The 20,728-nt window shown below is 43.8% G+C and overlaps 1 protein-coding gene across 3 annotated transcripts in view; it reads right to left on the bottom strand.

Annotated features, from left to right (window-relative positions):
• The window catches only part of cacna1g (calcium channel, voltage-dependent, T type, alpha 1G subunit), a 541,990-nt gene that overhangs the window by 34,609 nt on the left and 486,653 nt on the right, over nt 1-20,728 (bottom strand). For all 3 annotated transcript variants that reach the window (XM_072483051.1, XM_072483052.1, XM_072483053.1), the window contains exons 30-32: nt 19,266-19,387; nt 17,328-17,669; nt 13,879-14,019 (exon numbers count right to left, since the gene is read on the bottom strand). In XM_072483051.1, the coding sequence (XP_072339152.1) occupies nt 13,879-14,019; nt 17,328-17,669; nt 19,266-19,387 (605 nt within the window). The remainder of the gene's footprint in view (nt 1-13,878; nt 14,020-17,327; nt 17,670-19,265; nt 19,388-20,728) is intronic.

The raw sequence follows: 20,728 nt of genomic DNA, 5'->3' as shown, positions 1-20,728 counted from the left end.
ATGGAATCTACAAGCTCTAACCTCGAAAAGACTGTCCAAAATTATTATGGTAGCTTTCAGAAGGGCATTGGGTATATGTTTAAAAATGAAAGGTTTGTGGGGCCATCAGGAAATAGGACAGGAGTGAGACTAATTGGGTAATCCTTTCAAAGACACAATGTTCAGAATGGCTCTCTTGTGTGTTGCATGATTCTATGATAATCTGTCACATTCCCAGAAGGTGACTGGAGAAAATATATTGCTGATATAATGTGACATATTAAACTATGCTGCTTTCTCAAAGGGTAAACATGGCTCTTGAGTGAGCAGTTGCAACACTGAGACCAGGAAGATTTCAGAATCAGTCCGTAGTCTAGAATAGTGGGGAACGATGGATAGCCTCCATGGATTACAGAGAGGAACATGAGTCAGGGTTTCCACTCTAGGTTGCTCTTTAGCTTTGATCGGAAAAGATGTAAAACCGGCTGCCCAGTCAACATCAACCATTTTATACTGTTGCACAATGTCAAAAATGCTAAACACAATCGCCCCACCCCCCATCTGTATCTCCTCAGTGCCAATTGGCTTCCTAAAACCGGATTCCATTGAAAGCAATGTTATATCAAGTTTCAAACAAGTGCACTGATTGTTCATTGCATGGCCCTGTACGGCTTCTGTCACTGTTCAGTTCCAGGCAACATGAGAGGAATGGAAAACCCCCCACTGACTCAGATGACATAACAGTGAAGAGGGAATAACAAAAGGGGATCAACGAAAATTCTCATGCACATTCTCTTGCTCAGAGGCATGTTTTCTTTGAATGTCTTCATTGAAGACATTTACGTTTTCTTCTTGCATAGTCACTGCCATGTGACTCTATTGACCAGTGGCAAAGGTCAGGGAGGAGATTTATTGCAGAGATCTCGGAGCAAGTCATCTGCCTACATTCAACCATGAATGGCCTGCGCTGTGCAGAGCATGGGAGAGATGGGAGGGAAAAACAATCTTTACAGTGGGCTCTCACATTCTTCAAGGCAGGCCCTTTATACTGGCCAGTTCTATCTGAGAAACTGTGATCAGTCTGGTTTCATGATGTGTGCATTACAAAATAGTCAAAGTGATTTGAATGCATCATGGTCTGGGGTCTGGGAGCATTGTAAGTATTAAATTGATTGCATTAAGATAGCACCAGTTTAGAAAGCTTTCTGACAACCTCAGAAGTGAGCACTGAGCCCAATCAAAGGAAAAAAGGAAAACACAATTACCATGACACACACAATGCAAGGCAAATAGTCCAGTCTCCAGATCAGGAACCCCAGTATAACCTAAAGACAAGACCTGAAAGTCCTGAATGGGCAAGCTTTATGCAGGACCTGGGGTTTGAAAACTTGAAATGTAAAAGTTTCCTTCACCGAAATCTTTGTAACTTAGAATTGCATTTTGATTACCCTCCTGCCGCAAGCTAACATTGAAATCAATAAAATGGACCATTATCATAGAATTTATAGTGCAGAAGGAGGCCATTTGGCCCATCGAGTCTACCCAAGGTCAACACCTCCACCCTATCTCCATAACCCAGTAACCCCACCCAACACTAAGGGCAAATTTGGACACTAAGGGCAATTTATCATGGCCAATCCACCAATTGGACTGTGGGAGGAAACCGGAGCACCCGGAGGAAACCCACGCACATACGGGGAGGATGTACAGACTCCGCACAGACAGTGACCCAAGCCGGAATCAAACCTGGGACCCTGGAGCTGTGAAGCAATTGTGCTATCCACAATGCTACCGTGCTACCGTTCATTATCTCTCAATGAAAGTTGCAAAAAAGTATTAAGGAGTGTGGTAGTAGCTCCTGGAGTGTCATGCGACCTGAATGGCCAATGGGTTTGGAGTGTGCGAGCCCCGGGGGCAGAACCCGGTTTTCCCAGTCAGTTGGCAGTTTAGCGTGTTGGAAAATAGTGGCCATTTACCTCACTCTCTGTTTTTAGTTATTACTTTAATGAACTGTTATTCGTCAATCAACTTGGTGGTCACCTTTCTCTCAGCATATTATAAGTGGTTACAAGGTAACGAGACTGAGGTAGTTCAGAAAATGTTCTTCGATTTTTCTCCTTTTGTTCCCCTTCTCCAAATTACTGAGGAACCAGACATCTTCATGCGTGAGTTTAGAGATTGATTGTCTGGAGTTTTGTTTTTATATCATGGGGAGGGGCATTCCAGTTTAGCCCAATCTTGCAAACATGCAACTCGCATGTCGAATAGCGATCAGGGCAGGGCCAAAGGGGGAGACAGTGGCACAATGGTATTGCCACTGGACTTGTAATCCAGAGACCAAGGGTAATGCCGTGGGGACCTGGAATTCAAATACCATGACAGATGGTGGTAGTTGAATTCAATAGAATAGGATGGAGTCACCAGAAGGAGGCCATTCAGCCTATCAATTGTGCACTAACCCTCCAAAAAAGCAACCTCCCTTGGTCCACGCGCCCACCCTATCGCCATAATCCCACCTAACCTTTTGGACACGAAGGGGAAATTTAGCTAATCCATCGATCCTGCACACCTTTGGACTGTGGGAGGAAACTGGAGCACCCGGAGGAAACCCATGCAGACACGGGGAGAACGTTGAAACTCCACATAGTCACCCAAGTTCAGAATGAAACTTGGCTCCCTGGCGTTGTGAGGCAGCTGTACAGTCCCATAAAATAATCTGGAATTAGAAGTCAAATGATGACCATTAAACCATGTGGGCAGCACGGTAGCACAGTGGTTAGCACTGTTGCTCCACAGCTCCAGGGTCCCAGATTCGATTCCCGGCTTGGGTCACTGTCTCTGCACGTTCTCCCCGTGTCTGCGTGGGTTTCCTCCGGGTACTCTGGTTTCCTCCCACAGTCCAAAGATATGCAGGTTAGATGGATTGGCCATGATAAATTGCCCTTCTTGTCCAAAAAGGGTAGATGGGGTTACGGGGATAGGGTGGAGGTGTGGGCTGAAGTAAGGTGCTCTTTCCAAGAGCTGGTGCAGACCCGATGGGCCGAATGGCCTCCTTCTGCACTGTAAATTCTATGATCTATGATTAAGCTACTAATTGAAGCCACTCTGCTGCAGCCAGCCGGATGTACTCAGTCCAAGGGTTGAACCCAGAGCCGCTAAACTGTATGAATTAGTATCACATCTGGGGGCTGCATTTGCCCCATTCTTTGCTGCATTACAATAGTGACTACTTTTAAATACATTTAATTGGCTGAAAAGTGGTGTGGGACATCCTGAGGTTGTAAAATGCAAGTTCCTCTTTGAATGTCCTTGTTAACTAAAATTAGTTGGCTTCAAAGTAAGATTGGAAGTTTGCATTTTAGGCTGATCCTCAGTAAATTATTGCAACAAATATGTACCTTTAACCTATTCTTTTAATAACATTACTGCAACAAATATAAAATATAGTATATCACAATTTCTACATTCATCACATTGGCCCAATCACCTTTGTTAGTCAAGAATCACTTCTGCCTTTAAAGTCAGTGGCAACTGGTATTGACTTTTTGCACTGCTCGTGTACAATTTGCCTCATTGTGGGCTCTATCTTTTAATTTTTGGGATGTGGGCATCGCTGGCAAAGCCAGCATTTGTTGATCATCCCTAATTGCCCTTCTGAACACTTCAGGAAATATCTAAGAGTCAACCACATTGTTGTGAGTCTGGACACAGCCCGTAACAGCCTCCCCGAACAGGCGCCGGAATGTGGCGACTAGGGGCTTTTCACAGTAACTTCATTTGAAGCCTACTTGTGACAATAAGCGATTTTCATCTCTTTTTCATCTCATATAAGGACATAAATGCGTTAGAGAAGCAATTCAGAGACGGATTCCTGGGATGGGGTGGGGTGTGGGGTATGGTGGGGGTGTGTATGAGGAAAGGTTGGACAGGCTGTGCTCCATTGGAGCTTAGAAAATTGAGAGATGATCTTATTGAAGCATACAAGATCCTGAGGGGACTTGACAGGGTGGATGCTGAAGGGATGTTTCCCCTTGTGGGCGAGACAGTTAAAGATAGGGGTCTCCTATTTAAAACAGAGATGAGAAGCATTATTTTTCTCTCAGAGAGTCATAACCATTGAAACTCTATGCCCTGGAGACTGGTGGAGGTTGGTCATGGAATATTTGAAAGGCAGAAGTGATTCTTGACTAACAAAGGAGTCAAAGGTGATTGGGACAGTGTGCTGAATGCAGAAATTGTGATATATTATATTTTATATTTGTGGCAGTAATGTTATTAAAAGAGTGGGTTAAGATATATATTTGTTGCAGTAATATTATTAAAGAACTTAACTTAAGGTATCCAGACTGGATGTCTGTTGACGCTCTGATTAAGGAGTCATAAAAGGTAATGTCATGATTGATTCTAACCATTTACTTTTTTACATATAGAGGACTAGTGGGATGTTGCTGTGATTACTGGAGATACCCTGGAGAGTAGATAATTTATACAGGGTTGTATTTAGTCCATGCTAATCAGGTCATGTGATATCTTAGTGGGATCCAGATGATGTAATTAATGGAAGGAGCCAGGTCTGTAGTTTTGCAGTTTGCCATAGGAATTGAGTCTGACAAGTCAGAGGATTTTAAGTTGAACAGCAGTTTTGTCAAATGCTGCTGGGTTGAGCAGAAGTGTACTGGTTCCGCTCATGAAAGGATCTCTCTCCAAACGTCTCTACACAACTAAGCAAGTAATCTGTTTGTAAACTTTATTTATAAATCATATTTGAACTGTATTGCGTTGCTTAATTGGAGTTAGTAGCAAGCATAGAGGTAAGTTTTTTTTCCATAAATTTAGAGTGTCCAATTCATTTTTTTCCAATTAAGGAGCAATTTAGTGTGGCCAATCCACCTACCCTGCACATCTGTGGTTGTGGGGGCGAAATTCACCCAAACGTGGGGAAAATGTGCAAACTCCACACGGGCAGTGATCCAGAGCTGGGATCGAACCTGGGACCTCGGCGCTGTGAAGCAGCAGTGCTAACCACTGCGCCACTGTGCTGCCCCATAGATAGTAAGTTTAAGTTTTTCCTTGTTTTTAAGAACTGTTTAACTGATAATGTTAAGATATTTCTTTGACATGAATGTGATTAATTCTGTGTTTAAATTAAAGTTTGCTTTAACTTAAAAGATACCCATCAGTAAGAATCATCACTTCTGGAGTGAAGTATCCTTTCCTCACAGTTTTAAAATTTTTAAAAAAATGTTTGGGGTTCTTGTCCATAACCTTAACACATGTTAGGGTCTGGTCCAGTACCCTGACAGTAGGTAGAATGTGGAGTTGAGGCTATAATCAGATCATGATCTTATTGAATGGTAGAGCAGACCTACTCCAGTTCCTAATTCATATGTTTGTACATTAGGCCAGGCTAGGCTAAGGATGGCGGATTTCCTTCCTTAAAGGTCATTTGTGAACCAGATGGGTTTTATGACAATCAGTAGCTTCATTGTCTCCTTCACTGATGACTGGTTTTATAATTCCAGGCATAGAACATAGAACAGTACAGGCCCTTCAGCCCACGATGTTGTGCTGACCATTTATCCTAATCTAACCTACACCCCTTCAATTTACTGCTGTCCATGTGCTTGTCTAAGAGTCGCTTAAATGTCCCCAATGACTCTGACTCCACCACCTCTGCTGGCAGTGCATTCCACACACCCACCACTCTGTGTAAAGAACCTACCTCTGACATCTCCCCTATACCTTCCTTCAATCACCTTAAAATTATGTCCCCTCGTGACAGCCATTTCCACCTTGGGGAAAAGTCTCTGGCTATCCACGCCTCTCATCACCTTGTACACCTCTATCAAGTCACCTCTCTGCCTTCTTCGCTCTAGTGAGAAAAGCCCTAGCTCCCTCAACCTTTCTTCATACGGGGATCAGGGGTTATGGGGAGAAGTAGGAGAATGGGGATGAGAAAATATCAGCCATGATTGAATGGCGGAGCAGATTCGATGGGCCAAGTGGCCTAATTCTGCTCCTATGTCTTATGGTCTTATAAGACATGCCCTCCAGACCAGGCAGCAGCCTGGTAAATCTCCTCTGTACCCTCTCAAAAGCATCCACATCCTTCCTATAATGAGGCGACCAGAACTGGACATAATATTCCAAGTGTGGTCTAACTAGGGTTTTATAAAGCTGCAGCAAAACCTTGCGGCTCTTAAATCCAATCCGCCTGTTAAGGAAAGCCAACACACCGTATGCCTTCTTAACAACCTGGGTAGCAACTTTGAGGGATCTATGTACGTGGACCCCAAGATCCCTCTATTCCTCCACACTTCCAAGAATCCTGGCTTTAACCCTGTATTTAGCATTCAAATTCGACCTTCCAAAATGAATCACTTCACATTTAGAACATAAGAACATAAGACCTAGAAGCAGGAGTAGGCCATCTGGCCCCTCGAGCCTGCTCTGCCATTCTATGAGATCATGGCTGATCTTTTGTGGACTCAGCTCCACTTTCCGGCCCGAACACCATAACCCTTAATCCCTTTATTCTTCAAAAAACTATCTATCTTTATCTTAAAAACATTTAATGAAAATGCCTCTACTGCTTCACTGGGCAAGGAATTCCATAGATTCACAACCCTTTGGGTGAAGAAGTTCCTCCTAAACTCAGTCCTAAATCTACTTCCCCTTATTTTGAGGCTATGCCCCTTCATTCTGCTTTCACCCGCCAGTGGAAACAACTTGCCCGCATCTATCCTATCTATTCCCTTCATAACTTTATATGTTTCTATAAGATCCCCCCTCATCCTTCTAAATTCCAACGAGTACAGTCCCAGTCTACTCAACCTCTCCTCGTAATCCAACCCCTTCAGCTCTGGGATTAACCTCGTGAATCTCCTCTGCACACCCTCCAGTGCCAGTACGTCCTTTCTCAAGTAAGGAGACCAAAACTGAACACAATACTCCAGGTATGGCCTCACTAACACCTTATACAATTGCAGCATATCCTCCCTAGTCTTAAACTCCATCCCTCTAGCAATGAAGGACAAAATTCCATTTGCCTTCTTAATCACCTGTTGCACCTGTAAACCAACTTTTTGCAACTCATGAACTAGCACACCCAGGTATCTCTGCACAGCAGCATGTTTTAATATTTTATCATTTAAATAATAATCCCTTTTGCTGTTATTCCTACCAAAATGGATAACCTCACATTTGTCAACATTGTATTCCACCTGCCAGACCCTAGCCCATTCACTTAGCCTATCCAAATCCCTCTGCAGACTTCCAGTATCCTCTGCACCTTTTGCTTTACCACTTATCTTAGTGTCGTCTGCAAACTTGGACACATTGCCCTTGGTCCCCAACTCCAAATCATCTATGTAAATTGTGAACAGTTGTGGGCCCAACACTGATCCCTGAGGGACACCACTAGCTACTGATTGCCAACCAAAGAAACACCCATTAATCCCCACTCTTTGCTTTCTATTAATTAACCAATCCTCTATCCATGCCACTACCTTCCCCTTAATGCCATGCATCTTTATCTTATGCAGCAACCTTTTGTGTGGCACCTTGTCAAAGGCTTTCTGGAAATCCAGATATACCACATCCATTGGTTCCCCATTATCTACCGCACTGGTAATGTCCTCAAAAAATTCCACGAAATTAGTTAGGCACGACCTGCCCTTTATGAACCCATGCTGCGTCTGCCCAATGGGACAATTTCCATCCAGATGCCTCACTATTTCTTCCTTGATGATAGATTCCAGCATCTTCCCTACTACAGAAGTTAAGCTCACTGGCCTATAATAACCCGCTTTCTGCCTACCTCCTTTTTTAAACAGTGGTGTCACGTTTGCTAATTTCCAATCCGCCGGGACCACCCCAGAGTCTAGTGAATTTTGGTAAATTATCACTAGTGCATTTGCAATTTCCCTAGCCATCTCTTTTAGCACTCTGGGATGCATTCCATCAGGGCCAGGAGACTTGTCTACCTTTAGCCCCATTAGCTGCCCATCACTACCTCCTTGGTGATAACAATCCTCTCAAGGTCCTCACCTGTCATACCCTCATTTCCATCAGTCACTGGCATATTATTTGTCTTCCACTGTGAAGACCGACCCAAAAAACCTGTTCAGTTCCTCAGCCATTTCCTCATCTCCCATTATTAAATCTCCCTTCTCATCCTCTAAAGGACCAATATTTACCTTAGTCACTCTTTTTTCTTTTATATATATGTAGAAACTTTTACGATCTGTTTTTATATTCTGAGCAAGTTTACTCTCATAATCTATCTTACTCTTCTTGATAGCTTTTTAGTAGCTTTCTGTTGCCCCCTAAAGATTTACCAGTCCTCTAGTCTCCCACTAATCTTTGCTACTTTGTATGCTTTTTCCTTTAATTTGATACTCTCCCTTATTTCCTTCGATATCCACGGTTGATTTTCCCTCTTTCTACCGTCCCTCCTTTTTGTTGGTATAAAACTTTGCTGAGCACTGTGAAAAATCGCTTGGAAGGTTCTCCACTGTTTCACCATAAAGTCTTTGCTCCCAGTCTACCTTAGCTAGTTCTTCTCTCGTCCCATTGTAATCTCCTTTGTTTAAGCACAAAACACTAGTGCTTGATTTTACCTTCTCACCCTCCATCTGTATGTTAAATTCCACCATATTGTGATTGCTCCTTCCGAGAGGATCGCTAACTATGAGATCCTGAATCAATCCTGTCTCATTACACAGGACCAGACCTAGGACCGCTTGTTCCCTCGTAGGTTCCATTACATACTGTTCTAGGAAACTATCGCGGATACTTTCTATAAACTCCTCCTCAAGGCTGCCTTGACCGACCTGGTTAAACCAATCGACATTTATCAAGGTTGAACTCCATCTGCCACTTCTCAGCCCAGCTCTGCATCCTGTCAATGTCCTGTTGGAACCTGCAATAACCCTCAACACTATCTACAACTCCCCCAACCTTCGTGCCATCGGCAAACTTACTAACCCACGCTTCCACTTCCTCATCCAAGTCATTTATAAAAAACACAAAGAGCAGAGATCCCAGAAAAGATCCCTGTGGGACACCACTGGTCACCGACCTTCCGGCGGAATACTTTCCATCCACTACCACTCGCTGTCTTCTTTCGACCAGCCAATTCTGTATCCAGACAGCCACATTTCCCTGTATCCCATGCCCACTAATTTTCTGAATAAGCCTACCATGAGGAACCTTATCAAATGCCTTACTGAAATCCATATACACCACATCCACTGCCCGACCTTCATCAAAGTGTCTCGTCACATCCTCAAAGAATTCAATGAGGCTTGTGAGGCATGACCTGCCCCTCACAAAGCCATCCTGACTATCTTTAATCAAACTATGTTTTTCTAAACAATCATAAATCCTATCTCTCAGAATCCTTTCCAATACTTTGCTCACCACAGACGTAAGGCTGATGGGTCTGTAATTCCCAGGGATTTCCCTATAACCTCTCTTGAACAGGGGAACAACATTTGCCTCCCTCCAATCATGCGGTACTACTCCAGTGGAGAGTGAAGACGCAAAGATCATCGCCAATGATGCAGCAATCTCCTCCCTCGCTTCCCGCAGTAACCTTGGGTATATCCCGTCAGGCCCAGGGGACTTATCTATCCTGATACTTTTCAAAATATCCAGCACATCCTTCTTCTTAATATCAACCTGTTCGAGTCTATCAACCTGGTTCACACTGATCTCATGAGAAACAAGGTCCCTCTCTCTCGTGAATACTGAAGCAAAATATTCATTTAGGGCCTCCCCTAATTCCTCAGACTCTCGGCACAAGTTCCCGCCACTGTCCCTGATTGGCTCTACTCTCACTCTGATCATCCTCTTATTTCTCACATAAGTGTAGAATGCCTTGGGGTTTTCCCTAATCCTTCCCACCAGGGCTTTTTCATTCCACCTTCTAGCTCTCCTCAGTCCATTTTTGAGTTACTTCCTGGCTACCTTGTAACCCTCTAGAGCCGTGCCAGATCCTTGCTTCCTCAACCTTACATAAGCTTCCTTCTTCCTCTTGACTAGAAGCTCCACTTCTCTTGTCATCCAACGCTCCTTCACCTTACCATTCCTTCCTCGTCTCAGTGGGACAAAACTATCCAGCACTCGTAGCAAGTGCTCCTTAAACAATCCCCACATTACTGTTGTGCATTTTCCCAAGAACAATTATCCCCACTTTATGCTCCTCAGCTCCTGTCTAATGGCAGTATAATTTCCCCTCCCCCAATTAAATACCTTCCCATACTGTCTGTTCCTATCCCTCTCCATGACTAAGGTAAAGGTCAAAGAGTTGTGGTCACTGTCACCGAAATGCTCTCCCACCAAAACATCTGACACCTGGCCTGGTTCGTTGCCGAGCACCAAGTCCAATATGGCCTCCCCCCAAGTCGGCCTATCTACATATTGAGTCAGGAATCCTTCCTGTACACACCTGACAAAATCTGTTCCATCCAAACCATTTGCACGAAGGAGGTTCCAGTCAATATTAGGGAAGTTGAAGTCACCCATGACAACAACTCTGTTGCTTCTGCACTTTCCCAAGATCTGCCGCCCAATCTGTTCCTCTATCTTTCTGCAGCTATTGGGGGGTCTATAGAAAACTCCCAATAAAGTGACTGCTCCTTTATTGTTTCTGACTTCCACCCATACTGACTCAGTAGACAAACCCTCCTCAACTACCTCCTTTTCTGCAGCTGTGGTGCACTCCATAATTAACAGTGCCACTCCCCCTCCTCTTTTACCTCCCTCCCTATTCTTCTGAAAACATCTAAATCCCGGAACATCTAACAACCATTCCTGCCCCTGTGAAATCCATGTCTCCTTAATGGCCACAACATCGTAGTTCCAAGTACTGATCCATGCTCTAAGTTCATCTCGCTTATTCCTGACACTCCTTGCATTGAAACAGACGCACTTGAACCTATTCCACTGAGTGCAAGTTTGCCCTATCAACTGTCTATCCTTCCTCACAGACTAGCTGCATACTATTTCTGAATGTTCAACAGCTACCCTATCCTGTGATACGTAGCTCTGGTTCCCATCCCCCTGCCAAACTAGTTTAAATCCTCCCAAAGAGCTCCAGAAAACCTCCCACTCAGTATATTGGTGCCCCTCCAGTTTAGGTGGAATCCGTCCTTCATGTACAGGTCCCACCTTCCCCAGAAGATATCCCAATGATCCACATATTTGAAGCCTTCCCTCTTGCACCAGCCCTGTAGCCACGTGTTCAGCTGCACTCGCTCTCTGTTCCTTGCCTCACTTGCACGTGGCACCGGTACCAATCCTGAGATCACTACTCCGCTTGTCCTGCTCTTTAGCTTGCAACCTAACTCCCTAAAATCACTTTTTAGAAACTCATCCCTTTTTGTATCTATGTCGTTGGTGCCTATGTGCACCATGACTTCTGGTTGCTCCCCCTCCCTCTTAAGAATCCTGTAGACTCGATCTGAGACATCCCTGGCCCTGGCACCCGGTAGGCAACATACTGGGGCATATTAACTGAATTTAAATCCTCCTGCTGCTGTGGTGGGATTTGAACCCATGTCCCCAGAGGACTAACCCTGGGCTCCTGGATTACTAGTTCAATAACATTACCACTGTGCCATCATCTTCCTCGTTCTGTATGAATGTTGCCTGATAGGTCACGATAATCAAGTATCAAAACTCCAAAGTATTCCTCGATCCTAACACCTCTGTTCAGATTATGAGCTTAGTTACTGACTTGGCACTGCTGCCAGGAACTCTCAGTATTTGCTTGGACAATGCATAACAGAGTGTTACAGGCACATTATATGCCGCCAGTGGATGAGGTTTCTTGTTGGCACAATGTTTTCAGAATACGGGCCCCATAATCGAATAAAGTGTTAGAACATGACCGAGCAATTAGCTTTGAGACTGGTGACTGTACAATGGTATTTCAAGGCATTCAATCATTCACGTCCACTGTTCAGGATTTTTAATTCCGGCATAATGCTGACAAAACCTACAATTTTCCACAACGTCCCAAAGCTGTCGAAGTTTTTAATACTGCTCTCACAGCTGTGATGTGGAGCCTATCCAACACCTGAATACCTGCCCATCCATCTGGAGAGGTTTAGCCTATAGACTGCAATGCAGCTCCCACATCTGGCAAGCTCAGTCTGTCCAAGAGGTAAGTACTGCTGCCATGTGTACAGCAGCTCTTATAACAATCATCTCACACGTTGGACAGAATACAGGAAAAGTTAGTCGGTGGCCCATATCTCAACTTTAGCTCCTGACCTTTTTCTCTCTGTCGTGTCCACGTGTCTCTCCACAGGCATTGGCCATGTCTCATTTAGTAGCACTCTTGCCTCTTAGCCGGAAGACTGGGGTTTAAGTCCCACCCCAGAAGTTTGAACACAAAATCTATGCTGATACGCCAGAACAGTATTCATAGAAACTCTCCAGTGAAGAAGGAGGCCATTTAGCCCATCGCGACTCCATCGGCCCTCTGAAAGAGCACCCTACCTAGGTCCAATCCCACCCCCACCCTATCCCTGTAATCCCACCTAACCTGCACATCTTTGGACACTTAGGTCAATCCACTTAATCCGCACATCCTTGGACTGAGGGAGTGATGAAATGTGAAATGTTGCCAATTAGATGAGGCATTAAACTAAGTCCCTGTCTGCTCTCTCAAGTTTACATAAGAGACCCCATGCCATTATTTTGAAGACGGGAGCATTCTCCCTCAAGACCTGCTCCACATATTTACCCCTCAACCAACATTACGAAAACACAGGTTATCTGCCCATTTGTTGCATTGTTGCTTGAGGGATCATCCCTAAATTTCAGCAGAATGTACATTTCAATGAGCTGTAAAGTGCTTTGGGGTAGTGTGAGGTTGTGAAAGTTGCTTTGTAAATGCAAATCTTTCTTTCAGGATTGTGAACATGCTGCAGCACATGTCAGCTTGTCCTTGATAAAGTATTCTATCATTTCCTCAGAAGGTGAAACACTTCCCAAAGAGATAGAGAGCTGGATCTTCAAAGGAGTCTTAGGTTTGAGGCCCGGAGCAGGGGGGATTTCAAATTTGCGGTCCCAGATGTTTGTCTTGTGATTTTCAAAGGGCTGACATGAGTGAGGGAACAGGAAACCCCCCTGCCGCCAATTAATGTACCTTTAAGCCGCTTAATGAACTCGTAATTTAAACCTTTAATTTGGTGAACTCAACAGTCTGGCGTACATTAGTATTCACTTGTTGAATTTGCTGCAGGACCATCAGAAACTTTCTCACCATTTATTTAAAGCTGACCTTTCCGGGACTTCCTTGTGCCAGTTCTAGCACTATTCTGTAATCTATCCTGAATGGCCCTTTCATCTCCGCGGATGATACTGGCCCTCTAGGGAACTGCCTGCTCTCATCGGCAAGAGAGCAGCAGGCCCCAATATGACTCCAGCCTGCTTTTTCCACTGGTGCCAGGCAGGCAGCTCCTGTCTCCTGGAGGCATGCACTGTCACTTATTGGGAGCCCAGCTCACCTCCTGGCCATTTAGCCCATTTGAAGTTAAAAACAGCATTTTGAGAGCAAAACAGCTTGGGAGTAGGGTTGGGATGTATCCCGGTATCAGCTTCCCAACCCCAACACTGAACATCTGGCCCATGGAAAGTGTGGAATTATGAGGAAGTAAAACCCCTATTGCATTATTTACTGTGCAGTACCTTTTATCAATGTCCACTCCTGCAAATTAAGAAATGACCCTCAAACAATATTGATCAAAAGTGACACCATTGAAAGACCCCTGGTGTATCCTCTTCAATGCATTCCCTTCGCCTCATTTAGCCTTGGTCTTTAGAGCCATTCTTAGGTTCCAGATCTGAACACAGGACTTTGGCAGAGAAGCTAGAATTATTAACCTGTTTCTCAGCACAGCATTTGTTTTGCTGTGAAATGGCATAGTTGTGGCAGACAGAACCTGAGAGGTTATCCATCAGGGTTAATTCTCCTTCCAGTGAACCTTGGATCAGCAGGGAGACGTCGTCAAAAAATTGCTTGTCCTGTGTACACAGGGCATGCGGGAAGGAAGGGTGAAGAGGGCAGAGGGATTAATTAGGGAAAGGAATTGGAGGTGGAAGGATTGTATCAATACACAGTAAGGTGTGGATAGGAGATGGAAAGGAAAAAGAACATGCCATTAAACAAAATCCACACTTAATACCAGCGAAAATATTGGTGCGCAACACAGAAAGACATACTGATTAATCCGACACTGTACATTGTAAACGCAAAGTTGCCATAGTCACAGATGACCATAGGTTGCTTTCCCCTTTGAGAGGGAGAGCTGACTGGCACAGATTTAACCTGAGGATCACCACATCTCAGGCGAGGGGCAAGGTTGAGAAGGTTATTCATGAATAACCTCAGCCAATACGGGAATTTAACTCGCATTGGTGGCCTCGCTCTGTATCACAAACTAGGTGTCTAGTCAACTGAGCTAAACAGGATTATTTCTCATTAGGGATGTTGGATGTTACTGCAAAGTTATCATACTTCCAGATACTTATTTGTTTTGTATAATTATTGATGGCACAAGATATTAAATGTTCTGATTTACACCAAATATCTGAGACGTAAATTAACACAATCTCGTTTCATAGCTCCAAGTCTTCTCATTCTTGTAAATCATCACTGACATCCAAGGTAACTACATTCTTAAAAGTGAGATGGCAAAGACATTATGCAGTAATTGTGATCTGACTAGCACTCCGTATGAATGCGCCAGTAGATGGTTGTTTTTAAACTCTTTGGCTGAAGTCCACCTTCCCTTTCACTTTTACAATCACTTCAAGCCAGCACGGTAGCTTCGAATGACTGTTATACCCGAGTCCCTAAACACTACCCTCAGTGTTTGCCCATTTATATTGTATTCCCATCTGCAATCCGTACATCCAAAGATTGGAGGAATGGCAGATGGGAATATGTTGAACTACATCTGCTGTATTCTACCCACGCAGTTATGTCCTTATGTTCCATTATTGTCATACCTAAATCTGTCTTTTCTCAATGCACATAAATATATTTTTTATTGAGCATGATACCACCTGCAAGTGAGTTTTGTCCTATCCTGCCTTGGCATGCATTAGGGTCTTCTTTTGTTGTTTTCTTTAATTTTCACTCTTCCCATTCTTGCCATTATTATTTGCCTTGATATAAGCTTTCTTGTCTTGTTTAATATTGGTTCTGACCACTCACATAGAACATAGTTGTTGTTGCTGGGATTAAAAATCTTTCACTTGTAATCCACATACCAACTAACGGTTTGTCCCACTCACCCGGGCTCGGAAGCATCAGGGTGGAGGCTTGAGCACCTTATGAAACTGGCATGTAGGGGACTGTGGGAAAGTTTGCCAGATCACAGGGGATCTTCAAACGGACAAGCTGGATCCAGGATGTAGGTGTAAAGGTAACCAAACTCCTCCATCTCCAAGTGTTTACCTTGGTGTAGCTGCCAGGTTTCCTGAGGCTCAGAAATCCAGCCTACCAGAGCTAAAGTTAAAAAGCTGAATAACAATGAGGATCAGTCTCATTATCATATTTAAAGTACCAGCTCGCCTCCTTGGGGCAGGTTGGTCACTTACCGACCATCCCACCTAAAGCCAGAAGTGGGCGAGTTGGAGGCATGCTTGGATTGGGAATCTGATTTTTAAGACTTTAACTCTTAACCACCTCAAACCCACTTCATCTTCTTGCTTAAAGTTCCGCCCATAATGAATTCTGATAGAAGTTCAGTAAAATAACTGGAGTGCAGTGCTGAGGGAGTGCTGCACTATGAGATGTGCTGTTTTATGGATAAACCGTTAAATTGAGGATCTATCTACCCTTGAGTTGATGTAAAATACCCCATGGCACCATCCAAAGGAAACTAAGGGGGTTCTCCCAGCTAATATTTAAACCGCAACCTAAAACAGCTTATCTGGTGATTTACTTTGTTGCTGTTTTGGGGAGCTTGCTGTGCAGTGACTGCCTGCCATATTTCCCTAGATTCAAATAGTGGCTAGCTCAATCGGCTGGACAACTGGTTTGTGATGCAGAGAGAGGTCAACGGCGTGGGTTCATTTCCCGTACCCGCTAAGGTTATTCTCGAGGGTCCGCCTTCTCAATCTTGCCTCTCGCCTGAGGTGTGGTGATCCTCAGGTTAAGTCACCACCAGTCAGCTCTCCCCCTCAAAGGGGAAAGCAATCTATGGTCATTTGGGACTATTGTGATCTTTACTAACTTACACTTCACAAGTACCCCGTTAGTTGGAAAGCAACTGGCAACCTGAGACCATAAAAAACATGATGAAAAGTTAAACTTTCTTCTGTCCTTCAGCACTTTGACTTCCAGATGTCTTCTCAAAGTAGATAATGTTGAAGACATCAAAAAAGAGTAAAGTACTGAACCTCTAGAACTAAAATAGGGCATTATTAAGAGGACCTTCAAATATGAACTGACCTAAAGACCCCAATGGACTGAATTCTACATAATACATAGTAGGGTTGCCAACGTGATTAAATGCATTCCTGGAGGTTTCACCACATAACCTCCCCACACGATCCAGCTGTTTGTCAGCCAACACATCCATCCTTGTGATGCACTGCCTTCCTACACCAATTGGAAAGCAAAATAATGTATTATCCAATTGGATGTTGCTTGACTGTGAGCCGTACAGCCTTTCCACCCCATCCCCATTCTCAATATTTTCATATCTGGTAAAGAGATATCATAGAATCCGTACAGTGCAGAAGGAGGCCATTCAGCCCATTGAGTCTGCACTGAACCACTGAAAGAGTACCTTACCTAGGCCCATCCCCCGCCCTACCCCTGCAACCCCACCTAACCGTTGGACATTAAGGGGCAATTTGACATTGACAATCCACCTAACCTGCACATCTTTGGACATGTTTGAAGAAAATTTTGAAAGAATTCCTTTTTAATTCCCTATGATTCTTTTCTCCAGGGTCACAGTATCCCGAAGATTGACCTCCAATTCTTGGAGACCGCAAGTCAATCCTTGGGGGTTGGCAGCCCAATACAAGGCATCCTGAGCTATTAATTGGCACATGGTCAACGGAGACAGTCTGGTTTGAATAAAGCAGCAGAAATGCATCTTTTTGTTGATAGCTGACATAAAAGTTGCTGATGGATTGAGGGGTAAATTAAACGGATTCTTCCCTTGATCAATATTATTCTCATGTTGACACCCAATTCCTTTGTATCTATTCATCTGTTGTACTGTGGTAATTGGAAGTACTATACAGTGCAATGTACTTTTCATTAAAACTCTGTGGATGAGACGTATTCACCTTAATATTCCGTTTCTTACCAGTGGTGGTTCTAAAGAAAACGGCGAATCCACTTTAATTTGGAGTGATTCAGATGGACTCCCTGGGCTGTCACCTGCATCACCACCTTCACTGCCTCCCCAGGTCACACCGTCCACATTCCCTTGATTGATATTTAACATTTTTAATTCAAGTTCCAGTTCTGCCTCGAGTTCTGCTTCCTCTTTCGCCTCCTTGTTGCTCTCTTCCAGATGTTTCATCAGCACCGCGATGACTACATTCACCAGCACAAACTGAGCTGTCAGCACAAACGAGACAAAGTAGATTGGGGACACCACGGTGTTATAACAGGTGCCCTCCTGGTTACAGTCTCGCAAAGTATCCTGCCAATAAGGGGGGGGAGGGGAAGCAGTTAAAAAAAATGAAACGATAAACAATGCAATAAGTAAACTTAATCCTATGTTCAAGAAGGCAGAAGTTAAATAAAGAACTTTTTCAAACATTGAATTTAATTTTAATATACTTCAAGATGTCCTGTAAGTAAATTGCACCAAGATGGAGAACTTGGCTCAATTAAAACATTGGGCAGGATTTTCTGTCACCCCCCCTTGGTGTGATTTGCCACCATTGGCCGCCAGCAGGATCTTCCCGTCCCGCCGCTGTCAATGGAGTTACCCTTTCGCACCCGCCACCGCCAGGGAACCCATGGCAGGGGATCGCTGTTGGTTGGACTGGAAGGTCCTGCCAGTGGGAACATCCGCAAATCCCAAATTCAATGCAGAAAATGAACTGAAAATTATTTGGTGCTCCAGTTTAGAAAGGGTGCAAAGTTTGTTGACAGCACACAGCCAAGTTTCACCAAGGGGATACAAGAGGTGGGAAAGTATAGCTATGAGGAGATTTGGGGATTATTTCCACTGCAGCAAGGAAGGATGAGATGAGATTTAATGAAGGTCATTTCAGGAATTTGAATTGAGAAAGGCTTCTGATAGGAAGTCAGTCATTTGAACTGTTTACTGAGCAAGAGAGAAGTGAGATTAGGTAATTTTATTACTCTTGTTATGAGCATGTACTACATCATTTATTTTCAGAACGGTAAATGAACATTTAAAGCAGAGGGCGATACAGGGGTAAGGGGAGAGAACAGGTCAATGAGATTTGGATTAGTTTAGCCGCCTGTCTTGTAAGATTTAAAAAGGGAAAAATTAATCTTGGGCAGTAAGGCTGCTTATTATATACTTCAATGGAACTGAATAATAGGTGGAGCGATAGATTATTGCCTATTTAGTTCCATTCCCAAGACACACTCCTACCCTGATGGTTTTAGGAGCTGGTTTAGCACAATGGGTTAAACAGCTGGCTTGTAATGCTGAACAATGCCAGCAGCGTGGGTTCAATTCCCGTACCAGCCTCCCCGAACAGGTGCCGGAATGTAGTGACTAGGGGCTTTTCACAGTAACTTCATTGAAGCCGACTTGTGACAATAAGCGATTATTATTATTATTTAGACAAACTTACATAAGAACTAGGAGCAGGAGTAGGCCATCTAGTCCTTTAGGCCTGCCCCGCCATTCAATGGGATCATGGCTGATATTTTGTGGACTCAGCTCCACTTTCCCGCCTGAATACCATAACCCTTTATTCCTTTATTCTTCAAAAAACTATCTACCTTTATCTTGAAAACATTTAATGAAGGAGCCTCAACTGCTTAACTGAGCAGGGAATTCCATACATTCACAACCCTTTGGGTGAAGACGTTCCTCCCAAGCTCAGTCCTAAAAATTGTCAGCGTGTGACAGAGCCCATTTGTTGAATTAGAGCCTTGTGTTTTTGAGTGAAAGCTTCTGTGGTGCAAAACACAGGTTGTCAAAGACTTGCCCTGCAACAGGTCAGACAACCAATATCCATTTGATACAGCAGGAAGGGAAGCATTTCCCGAGGGATATGTTGGGAACATTGCTAAAGGAGGAAAGGCTCACCTTCATTATTCCATTCCAGTTGTCTCCAGTTGACACTCGGAACAAGGTGAGGAAAGCCATCCCAAAGTTTCTGAATGTGGCATGTCGCCCCAACCCCTCACAAGGATGATAGTCATCACATTCTACATTTAAGATATTAAAAAACATATATTTAAACAAAAATACCTCAGAGCATCAGGGACAAATAAGAATTATATGGTAACTGTAGAGTAGCTGTTCAGCCCCTCAAGCCTGTTCTACCATCCAATTAGACCATGGCTGATCTGTATCTTAACTCTATTTGCCCACTTTGCTCCATACCCCTTAATATCCCTGCTTAACACAAATGTACCAATCTCAACAGTTCATTAGGGGAGATAGTTCCAGATCTTCATGATTTTTTGTGCAAAGAAGTGTTTCTTGACATCATTGCGGAATGGCCTACCTCTACTTTTAACGTTATGCCCCCTTTGTTATAAACTCCCCCACCAGAGGAAATAGCTTCCCCCTCTATATCCACAATCAACTCCTTTAATCATCTTAAACACTTAATTAGATCGGGCGGGGTCCTCGGCCCCCCAGCCCCGTGTTTCTCGGTAGCCGCTGTTCTCTGGCAGTAGGGTTCTATCCTCCCGCCACTTGTCAGTGGGATTTCCCACTGAAACCAGCCCATGAAACCCCCTGGCGGGGGATGCGCTGCTAGTGGGAAAAGTCATCATCTTTTATATTCACTTAATATACTCAAAACATAATGGCCTGCATTTTACGGTCATCATAAGTCATAGGAGCAGAATTAGGCCATTTGGCCCATTGCGTCTGCTCCACTATTTGACCATAGCTGATATATTCCTCATCCCCATTCTCCTGCCTTTCCCCCATAACCCCTGATCCCTTTATTACTCAAGCGCATTGGATATGTGCTTGAAGTGCTGTTACCTACAGGGCTACAGATCAAGATCTGGGAGGTAGAATTAGACAGAATATTTATTTCTTAGAACATAAAAATTAGGAGCAGGAGTAGGCAATTTAGCCTCCAGTGTTCAACACGATCATGGCTGATCGCACCATGTGAATCAATTTGCGCTAGCCTCTAAGGTCAAAGAAAACTACCCACAAAGATCTAGTGTTCTTGATGGTGTGGTTTGCCCCTAACCCAACGGTAGTTTAAATCTGACGGCAAGTCAAGGGGATGTCATGGTACGTAATAACAGTGATGGCAGCAAGATGCTAAAGAACCAATCACAATGAAGTATTTACACACAGCAAACCAGGAAATTAAAAGCAGTTAATATCCTTCACTTCAGATAGTGAACTAAAAGAAGGTAAAATAACGGGAAACAAACCTTAAAAAAAAAATTTACAATATCTTTTAATCACCAAGGTGTTTCGCAGTAATTTAAAGTTAGTACAGCTATAAAAACATTTACACTTCATTCAACAAGGTATAACTTTATCAAAGAGTTTTACAGTGAGGCGAACAATGC

The sequence above is a fragment of the Scyliorhinus torazame genome, chromosome 18, assembly GCF_047496885.1.
Source record: "Scyliorhinus torazame isolate Kashiwa2021f chromosome 18, sScyTor2.1, whole genome shotgun sequence".
In the NCBI taxonomy this organism is placed as follows: domain Eukaryota; kingdom Metazoa; phylum Chordata; class Chondrichthyes; order Carcharhiniformes; family Scyliorhinidae; genus Scyliorhinus; species Scyliorhinus torazame.
Note: the sequence above shows the minus strand (reverse complement) of the source record. Positions and strands in the feature narration are given on the sequence as shown.